Below are 24,113 nucleotides of genomic sequence, written 5' to 3' on the forward strand. Positions count from 1 at the left end.
CCCAGTTTCAAAATAAAATTTATTTCAGTATTTCACAAATCATTTGTAAATTATTGTGGTTTATTGGGTCGGATATTTTTTTTTCCATTACGTATGGACTATAATACACGAATTCACGATTAAAACAGTATTGTATGAATGCACTTTTCAGCGTTTCAGTTTTTGTCTAAACGTTGAAGTATTAAACAATAAACAGCAATCATATTGTAGAAAATGATATTATAATATTATCTAAAGGAACGCGAACGAATGGTACAAAATGCTACCGAACAAATGTGAACGCATATTCGCTTCACATTCGGCTACAGTTGGCTACAGTTGGCTACAAAATGACGTTCAATTTATAATTTGGTTATTATTTGGTTTTTACTTTCTAGTTTTTACTAATATTATTGAACCTGCGGGCTACGCTGAATTAAATGCGGAATAACAAATATATTGAGGACGCTACACAATACACCTGCATGACGTTTTGTCTCCGTCTTACAAATGTATAACATAGCAAAAACGGTTTTGCGCGGGTAAGAATCACTCGGGCCGTAGTACAATTATTTATTAAATAAGCAGCCAAATATATTCACAATAGAAAGAGAAGAACATTGATTGTGCAACGTTGTTTTTGATTTTTCAATATCACTAATACGAAAAAAGTTCTTATTGTTTAAAAATATATTATTTTTGAGTTTTTCAAACTTAAATACTTATTTAATAGTTCTGATACCTTGTACAGTAAATGTTCTCTTCTTTACAGTGTGGAAATTTAGTTACCTAGATTGGACTACAACCTCAGTGGTTCTTACCCATAGCAAAACAGTTTTGGCTACGTTTTACTCTTAAAAAATATAAATTATTCCAGCCCCCCCCCCTAAATTCACACACAATGTGCGCCTATGGAGATGACCAGTTAATGACATCAAAATAACGATTGACAATCAATAGTATGATAAGCCAGACATCATAAATTTGGAAACGTTAAATTCCTCAAGTTTCAAATTATTTTGATTAGTGTTGACAAATTTATTTACAAGAAACGAAATTAAGGTTAGCCAATTTAATATTATAAACTGTTTTCATAACCAGATTAATTAACAAAAAACAGTAGATAAAATCAAATATTTTAACTCATAAATTGAATGACACTTATTCTTATAACTGCTAGTTATTCCTAGTACCTAGGTATACAAGTTAAACACTCAATATTTCGTTAAGTATTGACTTTTTTTTTTAAATTTAAGTTTCGTGTTCTCTATATTTATATAAATGTCTAATATTTTACACCCTTGTGCTTATAAGGTAAACCACTATCACCTATTAATTTTCAAATGACAACCTTAACTAAAAGTTTTATAAACAATTATGGCTATTTTTTTTTATGAAATATCACATTCAAATTTTTCTTTTTTTCGTTAATCCATTGATGATATATAGCTGTTGGGTGGTTTTGGGAGATGTGTGTATGTAAATGTGTAGTACATAGTTAGTAGGAACCGCAGAAATTTGGATTTTTATGCCCAGGGTCAAAGATATTACACATTTCAAATAATTGCAAGTACATAATGTGCCCCTAAATGTGTTGTAAAATGCCCATTTGTCAAGGTGTCGCGCTGTTCACCCAAGACTGAAATTGCGTTCCCGCACGAGCCACACATACTATTTTTTGTCACGTCCCTGCGTTCATCGATCACGGCAAAGGTTTTGCAGAAACCAGTCTATAATTATTCTGATTTCATATTTCATGAAAGAAACAATTTATTTAAAACGGTTTTATTTATTTTAAGTGCCATGCATGTAGGTTGTAATATGAATATAAAATGTAACCAAAAGTTTATGTTTCGTGAGGACCGTGGTATAGATTTCAGCGTCGTGTTGTGCAGGGGTTACGTGTGATATGCCAAACCTGAGAGGGCCAAGACAAAAAAACAGGAAGCTGCTGGCTTGCGTAGTCACGTCAAGGCTGCTGTACGCAGCACCCATTTGGTCCAAATCAATGTTGGTAAAAGGATGGAAGAAACTGGCAGTCGTCCATCGGCAGTCACAACTAAGATCCCTGTGTTGCTACAGCACCGTTTCCTACGAGGCGGCTGCTGTTATATCCGGCATCCCACCAATCCGCTTGCTAGCAAAGGAGAGGATGGACGTCTACAACGGGAAAAATAAAGTAGAGGCGAGGAACGAACTCGTCAAAAATTGGCAGAGAGAGTGGACCGAGTGCTCGAACGGAAATGGTAAATGGACACTCAGGTTCATCCCTCATATTTATGTGTGGCTTTGTTAAGGTATGCATCCACACCACACAGGTTCTCACTGAACACGGGTGTTTTGCATACTACCTTAGTCGGTTTAAAATCCAAGAATCGGACGAGTGTGAACAGTGCGGTCACGCCCCAGACACCACGGAGTACGGGTTCTTCCACTGTGATGCGTGGCACAACTGGAGAAGACAAGCCTGCGCTGAGATGGAGATCGATGATCTGACAACGGAGAACCTCGTGAGCAACATGCAGACGTCACTAACCAGATGGACCACCATAGCAAGACTCATTTCACGGACAATGCGGACGAGGAAAGAAGAGGAGAGGACCAGACAGGGACAACCAAGGATATATAAAATATATAAAATAAACTTTATAAAATGGCTATCTTCAATTGTTTCAAAAATTAAAAATTAAATTAAATTAAAATATAAAATATGTGTAGTCCTTCTCTGTGAATCTAATAAAAAAAAAAACAGATTTATGACATATTTATTATCTCAGGAGATATCGCAATGGGTAAATGCTCGCTAAATATATAGAGTATAGGTACAATAATAGAAAATAGTATGCGTATTCATGTATACTCACCAAATAATCGTGATAAAGTCGTTTGTTTCGATACAAACGAGTATCGAGTAGTAGTATAGCTAATATAAATCTATTCATAAATGCTTAGTGAATCACTCTGTATATATTATAAGCAAATAATATTTTTAATGATTAATTCTTATATTGACCAGATGCAGCTTTAAAAAATTCGAATACGACAGGGCTCAGAGCTTCTAAAAACTTAAATAATAAAGCACAAAATATATACGTGATGGGGTAATAGTTTAATATTGATTAAATAATACGTATAGAACAATATATAGGTGCACCGATTACATAGTATAATATAACAAGCATTTCTCAACTTAACTATAATATATTATTTATAATATTATAATAAAAATATTCATACAATATTAGATAAAATCGTAAAGAATATGGGTAATAATATAATGATATAGTTCACAGAATTTTTGTATTTTCATTGTTTCTTTTGTTCACAAATGAACAAATTTTCAAGAAACGGATGACAGTCATCCTTATATAATATTTATAATATTACCAATCGAGAGGGAAGTTTTAAAAAATAGTTTACACACCACTGCCACAGTGCTACAGAATAATAATAATAATAATATATTATGCACAACGACGAAGCACTGCGGCGGTGACTATACCTGTTATGCGAGAATATTGCGCGAATCAAAATCATGAAAAAATACTAAATACTTCACGGCGATAATGGGAAGCGTATATTTATAATTTATATACTATAATATGATATAATATTATGTAATGTGTTATTATTTTTATTTCAAGAGCAAAAATCTTAATTGAAAATATATTATTTTAATTATAATCTCAAGGTGTGCGTGTTGGCGTTGCCATATTATGGAACTTACACGCAAGTTGGTTCCTCCAGCTCATCTGGTGTGGTGCAATTCGCGTAATGACTCAAATCGGCGCCCTGTATGACGATGCACATGTAACACGATCCGTCACAAATGCACATCATCGACGGGTCCGTGCAGCCCTTCTTGCAATCGTTTCCGGAATAGAACTGTTGGTTGCCATGTTCGGGATCACACGTGTAACATGTGAAATTGTACTGAGGATCAAATCTGGTTAAGCACGGCCTTTTACTTTTGACGTGGCACTCCGACTTCAGACAATCCTCGCACAACTCGTATATTAATCCGTTTGCGGCTGATTCGACGGGCGAGTACAAGTAGAAGATATTCAACAAAATCGCGAAAGTGAACACGGCCACGGCGGCGTAAGATAGAAACATATTTTTGTTGTTATTGTTGTTGGTTGTGTTATTATCCTAACCTAAATGACACTGTATGCAGTGCGATATCTGTTATTTCGGAATCTGCTTCTCGGTGGTCGCTATTGCAGTGGCGACTCGAAGTTGATTCGTCGAATGAGTTTGTGTATTATATAATATATGTGTGTGTGTATATGTGTGTATATGTGAGTGTATATGTGTGTGTGTGTATCACTGCTGCGATTAGAATTTATAATATAAGTACAGAGGGTAACAGCCGATTGACTGACATTTCTATCGGTGTGCATATCGTTTTCATATCCAAACGGCTGCCGGTTACGCGATCGTGGAGTTGTGTAATTTAGGGGCCGGGTCTAAATGGTTACCTATGCAATGGGATGTGGAATGTTGACAACAACCTGATTTAATATTTAATTTCTGTCATATAGTGTGTGCCAAAAGTCCGTATCACTCTAATATAATCTAAATGTCAAATCCAAACATTAATAGCCAACAGATGTGATTTTTTAAACAGCAATTTATTCGAAATCTTTTACAAAAAATTGCAATTTTCTTATTGATTTCCGATGATAAAAAGACCCTTTTAAATATATTTATGGGCCCCCCTTACAAACAAATACTAAAGGTGATATGCAAGACTTTGAAGAAATAACAAATATCACATTCTGTAATATATGCGGTAGCTAGTAGGTAACTACTGCAGAATACATATACATATTAAATTGATATTTTCGTACATAAACTATATAAACTTATAAAGATTTTTTTTGTACAATAATAAAAAATGGGCACCTAGGTATGTAATGGTATGCGTATAGGTACATGTATAATCACCGAATAATCGTGATAAGGCCGGTGTTTTCTATACAAGCGAGTACTCTGTAGTAGTATAAGTAGTGGACCACTCCTATTGCAGACCTCTTTCAAACTTCACAAAAGTTCACAAAAGAAAACAATGTGTAAAACTGTTTAATTTCCAAATGACATTATTAACATAATTACATAAATATCATCGAAGTTATATATAAATCAATAATTATATTTTTTATTATTTTTAATTATTATTTAAATAAATTATGGTTTTTATGTAAATAAATATCTGTTAATTTAGTGATTTTTGAACCTAAAGCTATAAGATCTTTGCTATTCATATTATCATAATAATATTTAGTAGAATTTATGTTATGTGTTGGTTTAATGCAATTAGTTTTATTAAAGCAGGTTGATTTATAATTTATTAATATAATTAAGCTGAACTATAACTACTTCATTTTTGAACAATTTAAAATATAGTGAACTTGAAATTCTATTTAAATTGTACAAAATGTCTAACCTGCAATCCTAATAATTAATATATATATTTGCATCCACGTAGTGAAATCACTGATTTAATGAACTGTATATCCAGATAGCGAAATTCGGCAAGATCGAATGGACTTCCATTTCATTTTATACTTTGTGTAATTAGTATAAAACAAACCTTTTTATGTTATTTAGCAATAAATTATATTATAACATAATAAACCTTCTTACAAAAACCATCCATACTATACTTTTCTATATTGTTTTATGAACAACATAACAAGTCAATAAATTATATTATATTTTAATTTATTTTTAACTAGGTTAATTTTAACCTAATATATTATACAGTTTATTGACTTTTTATAAACCATACGTATATTTTTTAGAAATAAATCATACCTATTTTCCTGTACCTATTGTTTTACCTTACTATTTATTTTTGAACGAAGATTTATTATGACATCAACTATTAAATAGCATGTTATTTTTAAAACATGCACACCTACACAAATATTATTTTTGGTGGATCTGTTCTATAGGTCCCATATAATTAACTTTCGGTACTCTGAATATAACGCATTAAATAATTAATAATTTCAAATTCGTGTGATATATTTTTATTTAAGATCTAAAAGTACGTTATAGGAACTCCCAAGTATGTTGATGTTTTGGGTGAGATGACAAATTAATGACATCAAAATAACGATTAAGCCGATGATCAATAGTTTGATAAAATAAACATCATTAATTTGGAAACATTAAATTTCTGAAATTATTTTGATTAGTGATAATTAAAGACCGGATTTATATTCTCTTAAAAACACCTAAACTATGATGCTAATATTCTCTAAAAAACTTTCAAATATTCTCATTATATTCTCTTAAAAATTTAAAAAACATGCAAAAATAATCAATAAACGCCATTATTTGCCTAAATATGCATTTCAAAAAATTTTTTTTTCATGATTATTTTAATAGTGAAGTATAAATTAGGTATTAAAAGTTGCGTATTCTAATGGAATACTATTGCACTTTAGTGAGAGCTACAAATAAAAAAATAAAAATTGTAAATGTTTAAAACATTTTTCTGGGTACCGTAATATTAAAATTCAAAATAAATACAATTTTTTTCTCACAATTTACGAAATATTCCAAAATATGCTAAATGGGTTAAATATTCTCTAACCCAGCGGTTCTCAAACTGTGGTACGCGTACCACTAGTGGTACGTGAAAGACTACATGGTGGTACGCGGAAGGCCGCATATGGTGGTAGGACGGAAAATTAAAAACAAATATTAGATTCTCAGCGTAGCGATGACATTTACAATGTCGTGTGTTTTTTTTAATACTCAGATAATAAAGGTTAGATTTCACGGAAAATACGTCAATAAATAAGATATCGTATAGGTATAATCGTTGATATTTATCGCGTATGTACGTATATATTCTGATTATTTTATATCAGTACTAAATATTTTCTCTTCGGCAGCGGCCGTTTAGTTTGTTGGTGTTAGTCAACGTAAACAGTTGAGTTTATGTCTTTAAATATTTACGTTCTTACTTGACTTGTGTTTATAATAATTACAATTTACATCGTACATTATTTTATATCAGTACTAAAAAAGTAAAAACATGCATAAGTGGCTAAATAGAGCAACAGACAATAAATCTACGTCTGAAAACGGTTCAGTAAGTTCTGCTTCAAAGTGGGAAAGCGCAAGTCAAAATGTGACTAATCCTATGAAAATAAGAAAATGTGTAAGGAAATATGATCCTGAGTACCTACATTAATATTGGATTCACGGTTATAGACGTAAGCAATGAGCCTCGGCCTCAATGTGTTATCTGTTTTGAAATTCTTTCTAACCAAAGTATGAAACCGCCCTTATTAAAACGTCACCTTTCTACAAAACATTCGACGTTAGAAAACAAACCAAAGGACTATTTCGTTCGAAAATTGTCAGGGATGAAAAGCTCGAAGAAAATTATATCATCTTTTAGCGGTAGTACTGAAAAAGCAGTGGAAGCGTCTTTCTTAGTGAGCTTAAGTCTTTTCCTAATTTGGAACAATTTGTGACAGAACACGAACTTCAAGTGGAAGCTGATCTTATAAAAAACATAAAACACCATTGTAAAATGCTAAAAAAGACGTTTGAAGAATATTTTAATGAAGATTATTCTGAATTTTTTTGGATAAGAAACCCATTCGTTTTGGGTTTGGATGATATTCCTAAGACAATAACAAACAATGAAAAAGAGTCTTTGATAAAATTGTCATGTGATGAAAGTTTTAAAATGGAATTTACTAAACTAGAATTGGGTGAGTTTTGGATAAAGATAAAAAACGAATATTCGTTGCTGTCTAAAAAAGCATTGTTATTTTTATTACCATTCACAACCACTTATCTTTGCGAAACTGGATTCTCCTCAATGATCGAAGTAAAAAACAAGTTTCGAAACAAACTGAATCTCGAACCAAATTTACGCTTAAAATTAAGTAACACTGAACCAGATATTTCATCGCTAATATCAAATCTACAAATCCATGGTTCTCATTGAAAATTTGTTATTTAATTCATATCTTAATTTATCTTAAACACTAACAAATTTAACTATGTAAAGTTTGTATTGTTCTATTTTTAATCATAAGTGGTACCCGACTGATTGATAATATACTTAAGCGGTACGCGAAAAAAAAAGTTTGAGAACCGCTGCTCTAACCTATGAAATATTTTCAAATATGCAAAAAAACTTTGTTTTACGCATTCGGAATCGAACGAATCATCCACATTTTTTACTCTCATAAGACTGCATAATATGTAAAAAACATATAAATCCAGTCTTAAGTGATAACAAATTTATTTACAAGAAACAAAATTAAGGTTAGCCAATGTAATATTATAAACTGTTTTCATAACCAGATTTATTAACAGATAACAGTACCTAGATAAAATCAAATATTTTAACTCAAAAATTGAATGACATTATTCTTGTAATTGCTAGTAATTGCTAGTACTTATACAAGTTGATTCTTTTACTGTTTACCACTCATTATTTCGTAAAGTATTGACTTTTTTTTTTTAATTTAAGTTTCATGTTCTCTATATTTATATAAATGTCTAATATTTTACACCCTTATGCTTATAAGGTAAACCACTATCACCTATTAATTTTCAAATGACAACCTTAACTAAAATTTTTATAAACAATTATGGCTATTTATTTTATGAATTATCACATTCAAATTTTTATTTTTCGTTAATCCTTTGATGAGATATAGCTCCGCAAATTTAGGTGGTTTTGGGAGGTGTGTGTATGTAAATGTGTAGTACATAGTCAGTAATGTACCTAAGAAATTTGGATTTTTATGCCCCAGGGTCAAAGATATTACACTTTTCAAATCATCTCAAGTACAGTAAGCTTATATTGCGCCCCTAAATATTTTGCAAATTGTCCATTTGGCAGGATGTCGCGCAGTTCCCCCAAAACTGAAATTGCATTCTTCACGACCCACGCCTCTGCGTTCTTCGATCACGGCAAAGATATTGCAGACACCAGTCTATAATTCTAATTTCCTATTTCATGAAAGAAATGATTTATTTAAAACAGTTTTATTTTTTGTAAGTGTCATGCATGTAAGTTATAATATGAATATAATATGTAACCAAAAGTTTATTTTTCGTAAGGAATGTGGTATAGATTCCATCGTCGTGTTATGCAGAGGTACAGTATTAAACGTTGAATAGAAAGAGCAAAACATGTCAAGAATTTTGAAATATGGTTTTGAATTATATTTAACAACTCCAAAAAATGCTTGGTGAATCCCACTGTAAAGATTACAAGCAAATAATATTTTTAATAAGCAACTTTTGTATAGACCAGATGCAGGTTTACAACATTTGAATACGACGGGGTCTGAGTTTCTAAAAAATAAATGAATAAAGTACAAAGTATATTCATGATGGAGTAATAGTTTAATATTGATGAAATTGTAGATACCTACATAAAATGATTTGGGTGCACCCATTACATAATATAATATTACAAACATTTATCAACTTAACTATATGTCTATATGTTATGTAATACATAACATACATACTATTATATACTATTATATTATACATAATATGTATAATATATTAATATAATAGGTAATAAAAATGATAGAGTAGATAAAATCTTAAGAATATGGAATAACAATAATATACTTTAGAGTATTTTTATATTTTCGTTGTTTTTTTCACACAGGTAAACACATTTTCTTGAAACGGTTGAAAGTCATACCGTACGGAACTTACTTGCACATTACGTCCATGATTGGCAGATTGCATTTCCCTAAATTAGCATTTTTTATGTCCTCATTTGCGATGCACACGAAACACGCGTCGGCACAAACGCACGTCTTCTTCGGGTCCTTGCACTCGCTTTTGCATTCACCTTCGGAGTAGAACTGTCGGTTGCCATTTTCGATATCACACGTGAAACAAAAGACCTTGTCGTCTCTGGAGATACACGGCCTGTGCAAATTTCTGTAGCAAGTGTCAGCTGTATAACTCTGGCAAGTATCGTAGGTTTTTGTCGCCGATTCAATGGGCGAGTACAAGAAGAAGAAATTCAACAGTATCACGAAAGCGAACATGGGCATGGTGGCGTACGACAGAAACATATTGTTGTTATTATCTTAACCTATATAATATGTGGTACGATATCTGTTATTTCGGAATCTGCACCTTGGTCGATCGCTTGTAGTGGCGACTAGAAATTATTCGACGAATGGGTGTATATATAATATTTATGTGTGTATGTATGTATATATAAACTACTTCAGTAAAAACTATATTATTTTAGATGCAGAGTGTACGATAAACGATATTACAATGAAGATTATAATATTCGTTTGTGCGTTTATATATCCGATTGACTGGCATTTCGATAGGTGTGCATATCGTTTTTATACCCAAACGGCTGCCGGTTACGTAGTCGTGAGGTCGTGTATTTGGTGGGGTCTAAATTTAGTAGTTATCCGGTTATGCAATGATTGTTCACGACAAATTTACTATAGTATTTAACTTTCGTCGTGTAGTGTGTTGCAAAAGTTCCATATTACTTTAATATCTCCTCAGTGGCAAATACACGTAGTGATAGCTTACAGATGCTATTTTTCAACGGCAATTTATTTGAAATTGATTACATAAAATTGCTATTTTCTTATAGATTATCGACGATAAAACCACTCCTTTAAATAGATTTATGTGCTAGTCTCATGGACTAATACTTTAGGCGATACATGAGACTTTTAAGAATAATGAATGTCGCATACAGTTATATATGCCGTAGGTATACTAAACTAACAGTAACTATACTGCAGAATACTTACAAGTAATAATATTAAATCGATATTTGCGTATACAGGTTGTCCCGTGAAGATAAACCTATTATAGTCGTAAAGGGATGAGACTCGCCAACCGGACAAAAACCGGATTTTCACCGTTTTACCTAGAAACTAATAAAAGGCAACATTTTTACAAAAATAAACTCTATAAAATGGCTATCTAAAATTAAAAATATTAAATTAAATTATAAAATATGTGTAGTCCTTCTCTGCGAATCTAATAAAAAAAACAGATTTATGACATATTTATTATCTCAGGAGATAACGCAATGGGTAAATGCTCGGGGGACACCCTGTATATATAGGTACAATAATTGAAAATAGTATACGTGTTAATCGTGAGAATGTCGTTTGTTTCGATACAAACGAGTATCCGGTAGTAGTATAACTTGTATAAGTGAACTATTCCTATAGCACACCTCTTTCAAACTTCACAATAGATCTTAAAAGAAAACAATAATGTGCAAAAATATGTATCGTCCTTTATACGACTCTGGTATCGTATCTTAACATAATATTATGAAATAGATAATCTTTAACTGATTTAATGTTGTATATGTCACAGATACGAGATAAGCCGTAATTACTTATTTGCGTAACAATGATTATACCTAATATTTAATTAAAAATCGACAAAATAACTTTGAACACAGGATAACGGTAATTCTCTTAATTTTTGGCAGGATAAAACGCTGCCCATGAATGTGAGCGCGTATACAATGTTTCCTTGTTTATGTTTATTATGATTTGTTATAACTTATAACACAAGTGGGAGCGCGTAAAATAGCCGACAATATTTAAGTTAAATCTTAGTTAAATTATGTTGTTCAAATAATTATTACGGTGTTTTTCATGAAAATTAAATGTTTTAATGTTTATTCAATAATTAATAATATTCAACAAACAATAAGACCTATAGAACTTATATTATTAAAATACAAGAAATTGACCATCTACATCTTCCAGCTTTAAACTGTTCAGTGTTCTACTTGATACTTCTAGTTCAAATCAGCCAAAAAAATAGCCTAAAAAATAATTTCGTATTCAAGACTGTTTCAAAATTGTAGATTACTTTTTGATAATTTGTCAATCTCAAAAGAATACCAATAAGAAAATAAATACCATCGCGCCGTAGCCGGTGTGGCACCATAGACTTATAAGCTAATGGCAGGGCAGCGCATTCCACTTCGCTCTGCCTTAAAATGCTGGGCGATCATATAACCATATAACTGAGAGAGAAAGAACATAAAGAAGCGAAGGAGCCCGCATAAGGAACTGTAGGTATACATTTTACTATTTTGTTTTTTTTTCTCGCTCACTCTGTATCGTACCCCTGACTTCTCTCTCTAAGCGCTGTCCATTAGTTTATAGGGTCCAACGCTGCGCAACGGGCAACGCGGCCAGGGAGGGAGAGCAGGGGCGTGCATAAATGGGTAGCAATAGGTAGGTATACTCGCAGCCACGATGTAGAGAATATCATCGTCTTTACATCCGCTTGCTCGCCGCTCATACGCGCGGTCGGTCGGCTCCGATTGGTCTCCTCACAAATCAGTTAGACCACATACGCCAACACTTGGATATTAGATATTATTTATTAAAATTAGTATTCCTATTGCTAATTGTTCACCCGTTGTACGCTATAAGTTTGTGGCGGTGCGGTAAAAAAAAATTAACAATATAATAAATATAATATAATCTAGAAATAGCAAAGCATTGCCAAGACATCTAGTATAGTATATTAGTTTATACATAACACGATATGCATACAATGTGTTAATTGAACCTGTAATTTCACTATGGACTTTGGCCCAGGGGCTCCCATATTTGAGCCACTGCTACTTACTGATTATAAAGGGTTACAATTATAAAAATAGAATTAAGGATCAAAGATCAGATACTATCAAACAGTTCGATAAATTAAAAAATGACTGACAATAATTTTAATTATTGTAGTAAGAAAAAAAATACAAAAAACTTTTTATCGACTTACAACACACAATTTTTTTGACATATTCACATAAAAACTATACAAGAACACTGATTTCAACCAGGCGATGTAACACTAAACACTTATTTCAAACACTTATCTTAAAAATAATGAAATAAAAATGTATTGCACGTACAAAATATTTAAATAAAATGTGCTTAACATATTATACTTAAATGCTCAGTGCCAGACATACTCAAACGTTACATACTACTTATTAACCGTACGGAAAATCAATTTCTATTATATTAACAATTTGTCATTAGCACAAACATTAGAACACAACAATCGACAACTTTTTATCAAAATTTGGCTACAACAAAGTTTCTAATTAGAATAATACCTTTAAATAATTATTATTTTAAAATATAATTGTAAGCTGATTAGTATTGTACATAAATTGGCGAACAATGTTTATGGACGAATATAACTTTGTTGACATAATTAATTATTTTCACATTTTTCGATTATATGTATTGTAGCAGTACAACAATCGCAGCACACTACCATTGTATGATATAATAATTTGTAAGCGTAATAATAAATATTTAAATTAATAAATAATTATGAACATAAAATGAACAATCATATTTTTAGGTAATAACTATCACAGAGGTTTAGTTTAACAATAAAAGAATGTTTTTAATGAATCATGATAAATGTTTTTTTTTTAAATATACAAGTTACATCATGCATATATGATGCATATTATATTGTTGGACGTAGATTTTGTACGGAATCTTGAACAGTATAATATAATGAAATTTATCTATTTTTATTATTCTCAATCAGTTTTTCTTTTTACCAATGCACTTAAGTTTAATAATTATCAAAAAAACAAACTAAAAAATGCTTAATGCATGTTACAACTTACAATAGTGTATTGATATTATAGAACAATGATCATTAAGAATAAAATCCACAGCCATTTTTGATCATTAATCCAATATTGATAGATCGAGTGAACAAAGTTTGTTGGTATGATTAAAACATAAAATTTAAATAATGATTGATAGAGGAAACTTAAGTTTATTTTCTATAACCTAATTAAAGATAATGATAATAATAAAAACTGTATTTCTATCAATTAATATGATAATATGTAATAATAATAATTAGATTATAATAACTTTATGATTTTTAAAGGTTTAAAGTGATAAAGTTCAAGACAACAGGACTAAATGTGGGCAAAAAACATTATTGAGCATATCTTTGGTGTGTGCCAAAAGTCATCCCGTAGTACCGTACCGGGACCCGTACCGCTATAATATCATTTAAATGTCAAATCTAAGCATTAATAATAGCCTACAAATGTTATTTTTTCAACAGCAATTGATTTGAAATGTATGACAATGCAATTTTATTATTGGTTTCCGATGATAAAAAGACCCCTTTAAATATATTTATGTGCCCTCCTTACAGACAAATACTAAAGGTAATACACAAAACTTTTAAGAAATTACAAATGTCACATTCTATAATGTATGCGGTAGTTATGAGGCAACTACTACAGAATACATATAAATATTAAATTGATATATTCGTATATAATCTATAAAAAATAATAAAGATTTTTTTGTACAATAATAAAAAATGGGTACCTAGATATGTTATGGTATACCTCTTTCAAACCTCACAAAAGAAAATAATGTGTAAAAAGTTCATAAAAAAAAATAAAAATTAGCAAAAACAATTTAAAAATTTAAAAATGTTCATTTCTGTAATCAATTACTTATTATTATATAACTACTTCATTCTGAAACAATTTAAAAAAAATTTAAATAAAAATTTTTTTGGTGTTTTTTAAAATAATCTTTATAACATTTTGAAAAACAAATAAATATTGAACTTAAAATCCTATTTAAATTGTTAAAAATGTCTAACCTGCAATCCTAATAATTAATATATATATTTGCATCCACGTAGTGAAATCACTGATTTCATGAACTGTATATCCAGATAGCGAAATTCGGCAAGATCGAATGGATTTCCATTTCATTTTATACTTTGTGTAATTAGTATAAAACAAACCTTTTTATGTTATTTAGCAATAAAGTAGGTATTTTATAACATAATAAACCTTCTTACAAAAACCATCCATACTATACTTTTCTATATTGTTTTATGAACAACATAACAAGTCAATAAATTATATTATATTTTAATTTATTTTTAACTAGGTTAATTTTAACCTAATATATTATACAGTTTATTGACTTGTTATAAACCATACGTATATTTTTTATAAATGAATCATACCTATTTTCCTGTACCCATTGGTTTACCTTACTATTTATTTTTGCACGAAGATTTATTATGACTTCAACTATTTAATAGTATGTTATTTTTAAAACACCTACACAAATATTATGTTCGGTGGATCTGTTCTGTAGGTCCCATATAGATAATTAACTTTCGGTACTCTGAATATAACGCATTGAATAATTATTAATTTCAAAATCGTCTGATTTATTTTTGTTTAAAAACATTTTATTTAAGATCTAAAAGTACGTTATAGGCATAGGCGCACATAGAGGGGTGCTAGGGGGTGCCTAGCACTCCCAGGCTTCAAATTAGCTCCCCCAGTTTCAAAATAAAATTTATTTCAGTATTTCACCAATCATTTGTAAATTATTGTGGTTTATTGGGTCGGATATTTTTTTTCCCATTACGTATGGACTATAGTACACGAATTCACGATTAAAACAGTATTGTATGAATGCACTTTTCAGCGTTTCAGTTTTTGTCTAAACGTTGAAGTATTAAACAATAAACAGCAATCATATTGTAGAAAATGATATTATATTATCTAAAGGAACGCGAACGAATGGTACAAAATGCTATCGAACGAATGTGAACGCATATTCGCTTGACATTCGGCTACGGTTGGCTACAGTTGGCTATTCCAGCCCCCCCCCTAAATTCACACACAATGTGCGCCTATGGAGATGACCAGTTAATGACATCAAAATAACGATTGATAATCAATAGTTTGATTAACTAGACATCATAAATTTGGAAACGTTAAATTCCTCAAGTTTCAAATTATTTTGATTAGTGTTGACAAATTTATTTACAAGAAACGAAATTAAGGTTAGCCAATTTAATATTATAAACTGTTTTCATAACCAGATTAATTAACAAAAAACAGTAGATAAAATCAAATATTTTAACTCATAAACTGAATGACACTTATTCTTATAACTGCTAGTTATTCCTAGTACCTAGGTATACAAGTTAAACACTCAATATTTCGTTAAGTATTGACTTTTTTTTAGATTCTGAGCGAAGCGATGAATGTATTGATTCTACAATGATGTGTGTTTTTATTTTTTTATTTTTTATTTTTTTTTTTATTTTTGTGTCTGTCATCACCTTTTAGGACAGTAAAAGTGCTTGGATTTTCTTCAATAGTAACTTTTCTGATAGGAAAGTGAATCTAGTTGGTACTTTGGGGGGTCAAAAGTAAAAATTTCCCAGTAGTTTTCACAAGCGACGTGAAAAACAAAAGAAAAATTAAGGAAAAACGGGAATTTTTACGCAAAATCTGTTTTCGAGAAAATCGATTTTGGTTTTTGGTGTAACACTAAAACAAATGACCGTAGAGACATGAAATTTTGACTGAATGTTTATATTAGCATTTTCTATACACCATAAAATTTACAAAATTATTTGACTCTTTTTGAGCTGTTTACGGCCATTGTCAGTTTTCAATTTTTTTCTAAATATATCAATAAAATTTTATCTGTTGAGTAAAAAAGCTTGAAAATTTAATAGAAGGCTCCTAAGTTATTGTTTCAAAGGCAGATGAAAAAAATTAAAAATCCTTAGTCACAGTTTTTATTTATAAGCATTAAAGTTCAAATTTTGACAAAATACGGAAAAATCACGAAAATTAGCAAATTATTTTGAGTTGAGAATTCATAAAAATTTTTTTTTTTAAATCTAAGATTTGAAAATGTAATATAAGATAACTCATAAGTTTGTCTACCTTTATCAAAAAAAAAATGTCTAGAAGAAACTTAAATTAAATTTTTATGAGCGTCTGAAATTTATATTTTCACAACATTTGATATTAACTCGATTTCTCATGTAACAATTTTCTTATTTTATTGTAATTAAAAAACGAATGACTGTAGATACTTGAAAATTTCACTGAATGTTTATATTAGCATTTTCTATACACCATAAAATGTTGAAAATATTTTGACTCTTTTTGAGCTGTTTACGGACATTGTCAGTTTTCAATTTTTTTAGTTTTTTTTTCTATAAATATCAATAAATTTTTATTTGTTGGGTAAAAATGCGTGAAAATTTAATATAAGGCTTCTGATATATCGTTCTAATATCAGTTGAAAAATATTAAAAATACATAGGCACAATTTTTTTTTTATAAGCATTTAAAGTTCAAATTTTGACAACATTTATCAAATTTATAATTTATTAATTATTTTGTGGTTAAAAATTTATAAATTTTTAACTTTTATGGCTAAGGATTGAAAATTTAAAACAAGGCTCCACGTAAATAGGTTATATATAAATTACTTTATTCACAATAATATCATCAAATATACTTGGTAAAATCATAGGCTGACTGACCGTTTTCGCTCAGAATCGTTTTTCTTATACAATGATATTATATCATTGAATTCAAATTTAACACCATCCATTACAGTGACCCACTTGTAACCTACCGTACAGCAGAGCGACATCCACTTATCCACCTTTTTTAAATTTAAGTTTCATGTTCTCTATATTTATATAAATGTCTAATATTTTACACCCTTGTGCTTATAAGGTAAACCACTATCACCTATTAATTTTCAAATGACAACCTTAACTAAAAGTTTTATAAACAATTATGGCTATTTTTTTTATGAAATATCACATTTAAATTTTTCTTTTTTTCGTTAATCCATTGATGATATATAGCTGTTGGGTGGTTTTGGGAGATGTGTGTATGTAAATGTGTAGTACATAGTTAGTAGGAACCGCAGAAATTTGGATTTTTATGCCCAGGGTCAAAGATATTACACATTTCATATCATTGCAAGTACATAATGTGCCCCTAAATGTGTTGTAAAATGCCCATTTGTCAAGGTGTCGCGCTGTTCACCCAAGACTGAAATTGCGTTCCCGCACGAGCCACACATACTATTTTTTGTCACGTCCCTGCGTTCATCGATCACGGCAAAGGTTTTGCAGAAACCAGTCTATAATTATTCTGATTTCATATTTCATGAAAGAAACAATTTATTTAAAACGGTTTTATTTATTTTAAGTGCCATGCATGTAGGTTGTAATATGAATATAAAATGTAACCAAAAGTTTATGTTTCGTGAGGACCGTGGTATAGATTTCAGCGTCGTGTTGTGCAGGGGTTACGTGTGATATGTCAAACCTGAGAGGGCCAAGACAAAAAAACAGGAAGCTGCTGGCTTGCGTAGTCACGTCAAGGCTGCTGTACGCAGCACCCATTTGGTACAAATCAATGTTGGTAAAAGGATAGAAGAAACTGGCAGTCGTCCATCGGCAGTCACAACTAAGATCCCTGTGTTGCTACAGCACCGTTTCCTACGAGGCGGCTGCTGTTATATCCGGCATCCCACCAATCCGCTTGCTAGCGAAGGAGAGGATGGACGTCTACAACGGGAAAAATAAAGTAGAGGCGAGGAACGAACTCGTCAAAAATTGGCAGAGAGAGTGGACCGAGTGCTCGAACGGAAATGGTAAATGGACACTCAGGTTCATCCCTCATATTTATGTGTGGCTTTGTTAAGGTATGCATCCACACCACACAGGTTCTCACTGAACACGGGTGTTTTGCATACTACCTTAGTCGGTTTAAAATCCAAGAATCGGACGAGTGTGAACAGTGCGGTCACGCCCCAGACACCACGGAGTACGGGTTCTTCCACTGTGATGCGTGGCACAACTGGAGAAGACAAGCCTGCGCTGAGATGGAGATCGATGATCTGACAACGGAGAACCTCGTGAGCAACATGCAGACGTCACTAACCAGATGGACCACCATAGCAAGACTCATTTCACGGACAATGCGGACGAGGAAAGAAGAGGAGAGGACCAGACAGGGACAACCAAGGATATATAAAATATATAAAATAAACTCTATAAAATGGCTATCTTCAATTGTTTAAAAAATTAAAAATTAAATTAAATTAAAATATAAAATATGTGTAGTCCTTCTCTGTGAATCTAATAAAAAAAAAAACAGATTTATGACATATTTATTATCTCAGGAGATATCGCAATGGGTAAATGCTCGCGGGACACTCTGTATATATAGGTACGTATATAGAGTATAGGTACAATAATAGAAAATAGTATGCGTATTCATGTATACTCACCAAATAATCGTGATAAAGTCGTTTGTTTCGATACAAACGAGTATCGAGTAGTAGTATAACTAGTATAAATCTATTCATAAATGCTTAGTGAATCACTCTGTATATATTATAAGCAAATAGTATTTTTAATGATTAATATTTATATTGACCAGATGCAGCTTTAAAAAATTCGAATACGACAGGGCTCAGAGCTTCTAAAAACTTAAATAATAAAGCACAAAATATATACTTGATGGGGTAATAGTTTAATATTGATTAAATAATACGTATAGAACAATATATAGGTGCACCGATTACATAGTATAATATAACAAGCATTTCTCAACTTAACTATACAGGGTGTCGCACTGAGATCTGAAAAATAAAATAACTTTTGTTCTAATTAATATTTTTAAAAAATTTCTTTTAAATATAACTCATAGACTATTGCGCTACATTTTTAGTATACATTTTTTATTTTTTATTTTTTAATACTGAAAATAAAAAACTTAAAAACTGATAAAAAAAATTTCCAAAATATTCAAAATAGCTAATTTGTAAATCTGATTTTCAGAAAAATTTATATCGTAAAAACATTTATTCAAGTCAAGTGGCTGATTTTTTACCATTTTTTTAAATATCAATATTCTTGTTAAGTAATATACGATCTAGTTTATGTTAGAAACATTATAATTTCAAAAAATATAAATCATTTTAAAATTATGTTACAAAATGTTCATATAAAATAATTTCAAAATGATTTATATTTTTTGAAATTATAATGTTTCTAACATAAACTAGATCCTATATTACTTAACAAGAATATTGATATTTAAAAAAATGGTAAAAAATCAGCCACTTGACTTAAATAAATATTTTTACGATATAAATTTTTCTGAAAATCAGATTTACAAATTGGCTATTTTGGATATTTTGGAAATTTTTTTTATCAGTTTTTAAGTTTTTTATTTTCAGTATTAAAAAATAAGAAAATAAAAAATGTATACTAAAAATGTAGCGCAATAGTCTATGAATTATATTTAAAAGAAATTTTTTAAAAATATTAATTAGATCATAAGTTATTTCATTTGTCAGATCTCAGTGGGACACCCTGTATATTATTTTTAATATTATAATAAAAATATTCATACAATATTAGATAAAATCATAAAGAATATGGGTAATAATATAATGATATAGTTAACAGAATTTTTGTATTTTCATTGTTTCTTTTGTTCACAAATGAACAAATTTTCAAGAAACGGATGACAGTCATCCTTATATAATATTTATAATATTACCAATCGAGAGGGAAGTTTTAAAAAATAGTTTACACACCACTGCCACAGTGCTACAGAATAATAATAATAATATATTATGCACAACGACGAAGCACTGCGGCGGTGACTATACCTGTTATGCGAGAATATTGCGCGAATCAAAACAATGAAAAAATACTAAATACTTCACGGCGATGATGGGAAGCGTATATTTATAATTTATATACTATATGATATAATATTATGTAATGTGTTATTATTTTTATTTCAAGAGCAAAAATCCTAATTGAAAATATATTATTTTAATTATAATCTCAAGGTGTGCGTGTTGGCGTTGCCATATTATGGAACTTACACGCAAGTTGGTTCCTCCAGCTGATCTGGTGCGGTGCAATTCATGTAATGACTCAAATCGGCGCCCTGTATGACGATGCACATGTAACACGATCCGTCACAAATGCACATCATTGACGGGTCCGTGCAGCCCTTCTTGCATTCGTCTCCGGAATAGTACTGTTGGTTGCCATGTTCGGGATCACACGTGTAACATGAGAAATTGTACTGAGGGTCGTATCTGGTTATGCACGGCCTTTTACTTTTGGCGTGGCACTCCGACTTCAGACAATCCTCGCACAACTCGAACATTAATCCGTTTGCGGCTGATTCGACGGGCGAGTACAAGTAGAAGATATTCAACAAAATCGCGAAAGTGAACACGGCCACGGCGGCGTAAGATAGAAACATATTTTTGTTGTTATTGTTGTTGGTTGTGTTATTATCCTAACCTAAATGACACTGTATGCAGTGCGATATCTGTTATTTCGGAATCTGCTTCTCGGTGGTCGCTATTGCAGTGGCGACTCGAAGTTGATTCGTCGAATGAGTTTGTGTATTATATAATATATGTGTGTGTGTATATGTGTGTATATGTGAGTGTATATGTGTGTGTGTGTATCACTGCTGCGATTAGAATTTATAATATAAGTACAGAGGGTAACAGCCGATTGACTGACATTTCTATCGGTGTGCATATCGTTTTCATATCCAAACGGCTGCCGGTTACGCGATCGTGGAGTTGTGTAATTTAGGGGCCGGGTCTAAATGGTTACCTATGCAATGGGATGTGGAATGTTGACAACAACCTGATTTAATATTTAATTTCTGTCATATAGTGTGTGCCAAAAGTCCGTATCACTCTAATATAATCTAAATGTCAAATCCAAACATTAATAGCCAACAGATGTGATTTTTTAAACAGCAATTTATTCGAAATCTTTTACAAAAAATTGCAATTTTCTTATTGATTTCCGATGATAAAAAGACCCTTTTAAATATATTTATGGGCCCCCCTTACAAACAAATACTAAAGGTGATATGCAAGACTTTGAAGAAATAACAAATATCACATTCTGTAATATATGCGGTAGCTAGTAGGTAACTACTGCAGAATACATATACATATTAAATTGATATTTTCGTACATAAACTATATAAACTTATAAAGATTTTTTTTGTACAATAATAAAAAATGGGCACCTAGGTATGTAATGGTATGCGTATAGGTACATGTATAATCACCGAATAATCGTGATAAGGTCGGTGTTTTCTATACAAGCGAGTACTCTGTAGTAGTATAAGTAGTGGACCACTCCTATTGCAGACCTCTTTCAAACTTCACAAAAGTTCACAAAAGAAAACAATGTGTAAAACTGTTTAATTTCCAAATGACATTATTAACATAATTACATAAATATCATCGAAGTTATATATAAATCAATAATTATATTTTTTATTATTTTTAATTATTATTTAAATAAATTATGGTTTTTATGTAAATAAATATCTGTTAATTTAGTGATTTTTGAACCTAAAGCTATAAGATCTTTGCTATTCATATTATCATAATAATATTTAGTAGAATTTATGTTATGTGTTGGTTTAATGCAATTAGTTTTATTAAAGCAGGTTGATTTATAATGTATTAATATAATTAAGCTGAACTATTACTACTTCATTTTTGAACAATTTAAAATATAGTGAACTTGAAATTCTATTTAAATTGTACAAAATGTCTAACCTGCAATCCTAATAATTAATATATATATTTGCATCCACGTAGTTAAATCACTGATTTCATGAACTGTATATCCAGATAGCGAAATTCGGCAAGATCGAATGGACTTCCATTTCATTTTATACTTTGTGTAATTAGTATAAAACAAACCTTTTTATGTTATTTAGCAATAAATTATATTATAACATAATAAACCTTCTTACAAAAACCATCCATACTATACTTTTCTATATTGTTTTATGAACAACAACACAACAAGTCAATAAATTATATTTTAATTTATTTTTAACTAGGTTAATTTTAAACTAATATATTATACAGTTTATTGACTTAGGTACGTATATTTTTTAGAAATAAATCATACCTATTTTCCTGTACCTATTGTTTTACCTTACTATTTATTTTTGAACGAAGATTTATTATGACATCAACTATTAAATAGCATGTTATTTTTAAAACATGCACACCTACACAAATATTATTTTTGGTGGATCTGTTCTATAGGTCCCATATAATTAACTTTCGGTACTCTGAATATAACGCATTAAATAATTAATAATTTCAAATTCGTGTGATATATTTTTATTTAAGATCTAAAAGTACGTTATAGGAACTCCCAAGTATGTTGATGTTTTGGGTGAGATGACAAATTAATGACATCAAAATAACGATTAAGCCGATGATCAATAGTTTGATAAAATAAACATCATTAATTTGGAAACATTAAATTTCTCAAGTTTCAAATTATTTTGATTAGTGATAACTAAAGACCGGATTTATATTCTCTTAAAACACCTAAACTATGATGCTAATATTCTCTAAAAAACTTTCAAATATTCTCATTATATTCTCTTAAAAATTTAAAAAACATGCAAAAATAATCAATAAACGCCATTATTTGCCTAAATATGCATTTCAAAAAAATTTTTCATGATTATTTTAATAGTGAAGTATAAATTAGGTATTAAAAGTTGCGTATTCTAATGGAATACTATTGCACTTTAGTGAGAGCTACAAATAAAAAAATAAAAATTGTAAATGTTTAAAACATTTTTCTGGGTACCGTAATATTAAAATTCAAAATAAATACAATTTTTTTCTCACAATTTACGAAATATTCCAAAATATGCTAAATGGGTTAAATATTCTCTAACCCAGCGGTTCTCAAACTGTGGTACGCGTACCACTAGTGGTACGTGAAAGACTACATGGTGGTACGCGGAAGGCCGCATATGGTGGTAGGACGGAAAATTAAAAACAAATATTAGATTCTCAGCGTAGCGATGACATTTACAATGTCGTGTGTTTTTTTTAATACTCAGATAATAAAGGTTAGATTTCACGGAAAATACGTCAATAAATAAGATATCGTATAGGTAATCGTCGATATTTATCGCGTATGTACATACATATTCTGATTATTTTATATCAGTACTAAATATTTTCTCTTCGGCAGCGGCCGTTTAGTTTGTTGGTGTTAGTCAACGTAAACAGTTGAGTTTATGTCTTTAAATATTTACGTTCTTACTTGACCTGTGTTTATAATAATTACAATTTACATCGTACATTATTTTATATCAGTACTAAAAAAGTAAAAACATGCATAAGTGGCTAAATAGAGCAACAGAC

General features: G+C 30.4%; 4 protein-coding genes across 4 annotated transcripts; 2 read left to right on the plus strand and 2 right to left on the minus strand.

The window, feature by feature from the left end:
• The first annotated feature begins 1,888 nt into the window (after window positions 1-1,888).
• Window positions 1,889-2,275, plus strand: LOC132953042 (uncharacterized). Its single transcript, XM_061025591.1, has one exon. The coding sequence runs from the start codon at window positions 1,889-1,891 to the stop codon at window positions 2,273-2,275; it is 387 nt and encodes a 128-aa protein (XP_060881574.1).
• Window positions 2,276-3,254: 979 nt separating this feature from the next.
• Window positions 3,255-4,279, minus strand: LOC132952928 (uncharacterized). The gene has a single exon (XM_061025447.1). The coding sequence runs from the start codon at window positions 4,093-4,095 to the stop codon at window positions 3,703-3,705; it is 393 nt and encodes a 130-aa protein (XP_060881430.1). The 5' UTR covers window positions 4,096-4,279; the 3' UTR covers window positions 3,255-3,702.
• A 3,258-nt stretch (window positions 4,280-7,537) lies between these two features.
• LOC132953043 (protein FAM200A-like) lies at window positions 7,538-7,960 on the plus strand. Its single transcript, XM_061025592.1, has one exon. It carries the CDS (start codon window positions 7,538-7,540, stop codon window positions 7,958-7,960), a length of 423 nt encoding a protein of 140 aa, XP_060881575.1.
• A 12,801-nt stretch (window positions 7,961-20,761) lies between these two features.
• Window positions 20,762-21,154, minus strand: LOC132951624 (uncharacterized). Its single transcript, XM_061023441.1, has one exon. The coding sequence runs from the start codon at window positions 21,152-21,154 to the stop codon at window positions 20,762-20,764; it is 393 nt and encodes a 130-aa protein (XP_060879424.1).
• Between the last annotated feature and the right edge of the window lie 2,959 nt (window positions 21,155-24,113).

The sequence above is a fragment of the Metopolophium dirhodum genome, chromosome 9, assembly GCF_019925205.1.
Source record: "Metopolophium dirhodum isolate CAU chromosome 9, ASM1992520v1, whole genome shotgun sequence".
NCBI lineage: Eukaryota > Metazoa > Arthropoda > Insecta > Hemiptera > Aphididae > Metopolophium > Metopolophium dirhodum.

Excerpts from the sequence above, each read along its gene's own strand:
- LOC132953042 (XM_061025591.1), top strand. The coding sequence starts at position 1,889 with ATGCCAAACCTGAGAGGGCCAAGACAAAAAAACAGGAAGCTGCTGGCT.
- LOC132952928 (XM_061025447.1), bottom strand. The coding sequence starts at position 4,095 with ATGTTTCTATCTTACGCCGCCGTGGCCGTGTTCACTTTCGCGATTTTG.
- LOC132953043 (XM_061025592.1), top strand. The coding sequence starts at position 7,538 with ATGCTAAAAAAGACGTTTGAAGAATATTTTAATGAAGATTATTCTGAA.
- LOC132951624 (XM_061023441.1), bottom strand. The coding sequence starts at position 21,154 with ATGTTTCTATCTTACGCCGCCGTGGCCGTGTTCACTTTCGCGATTTTG.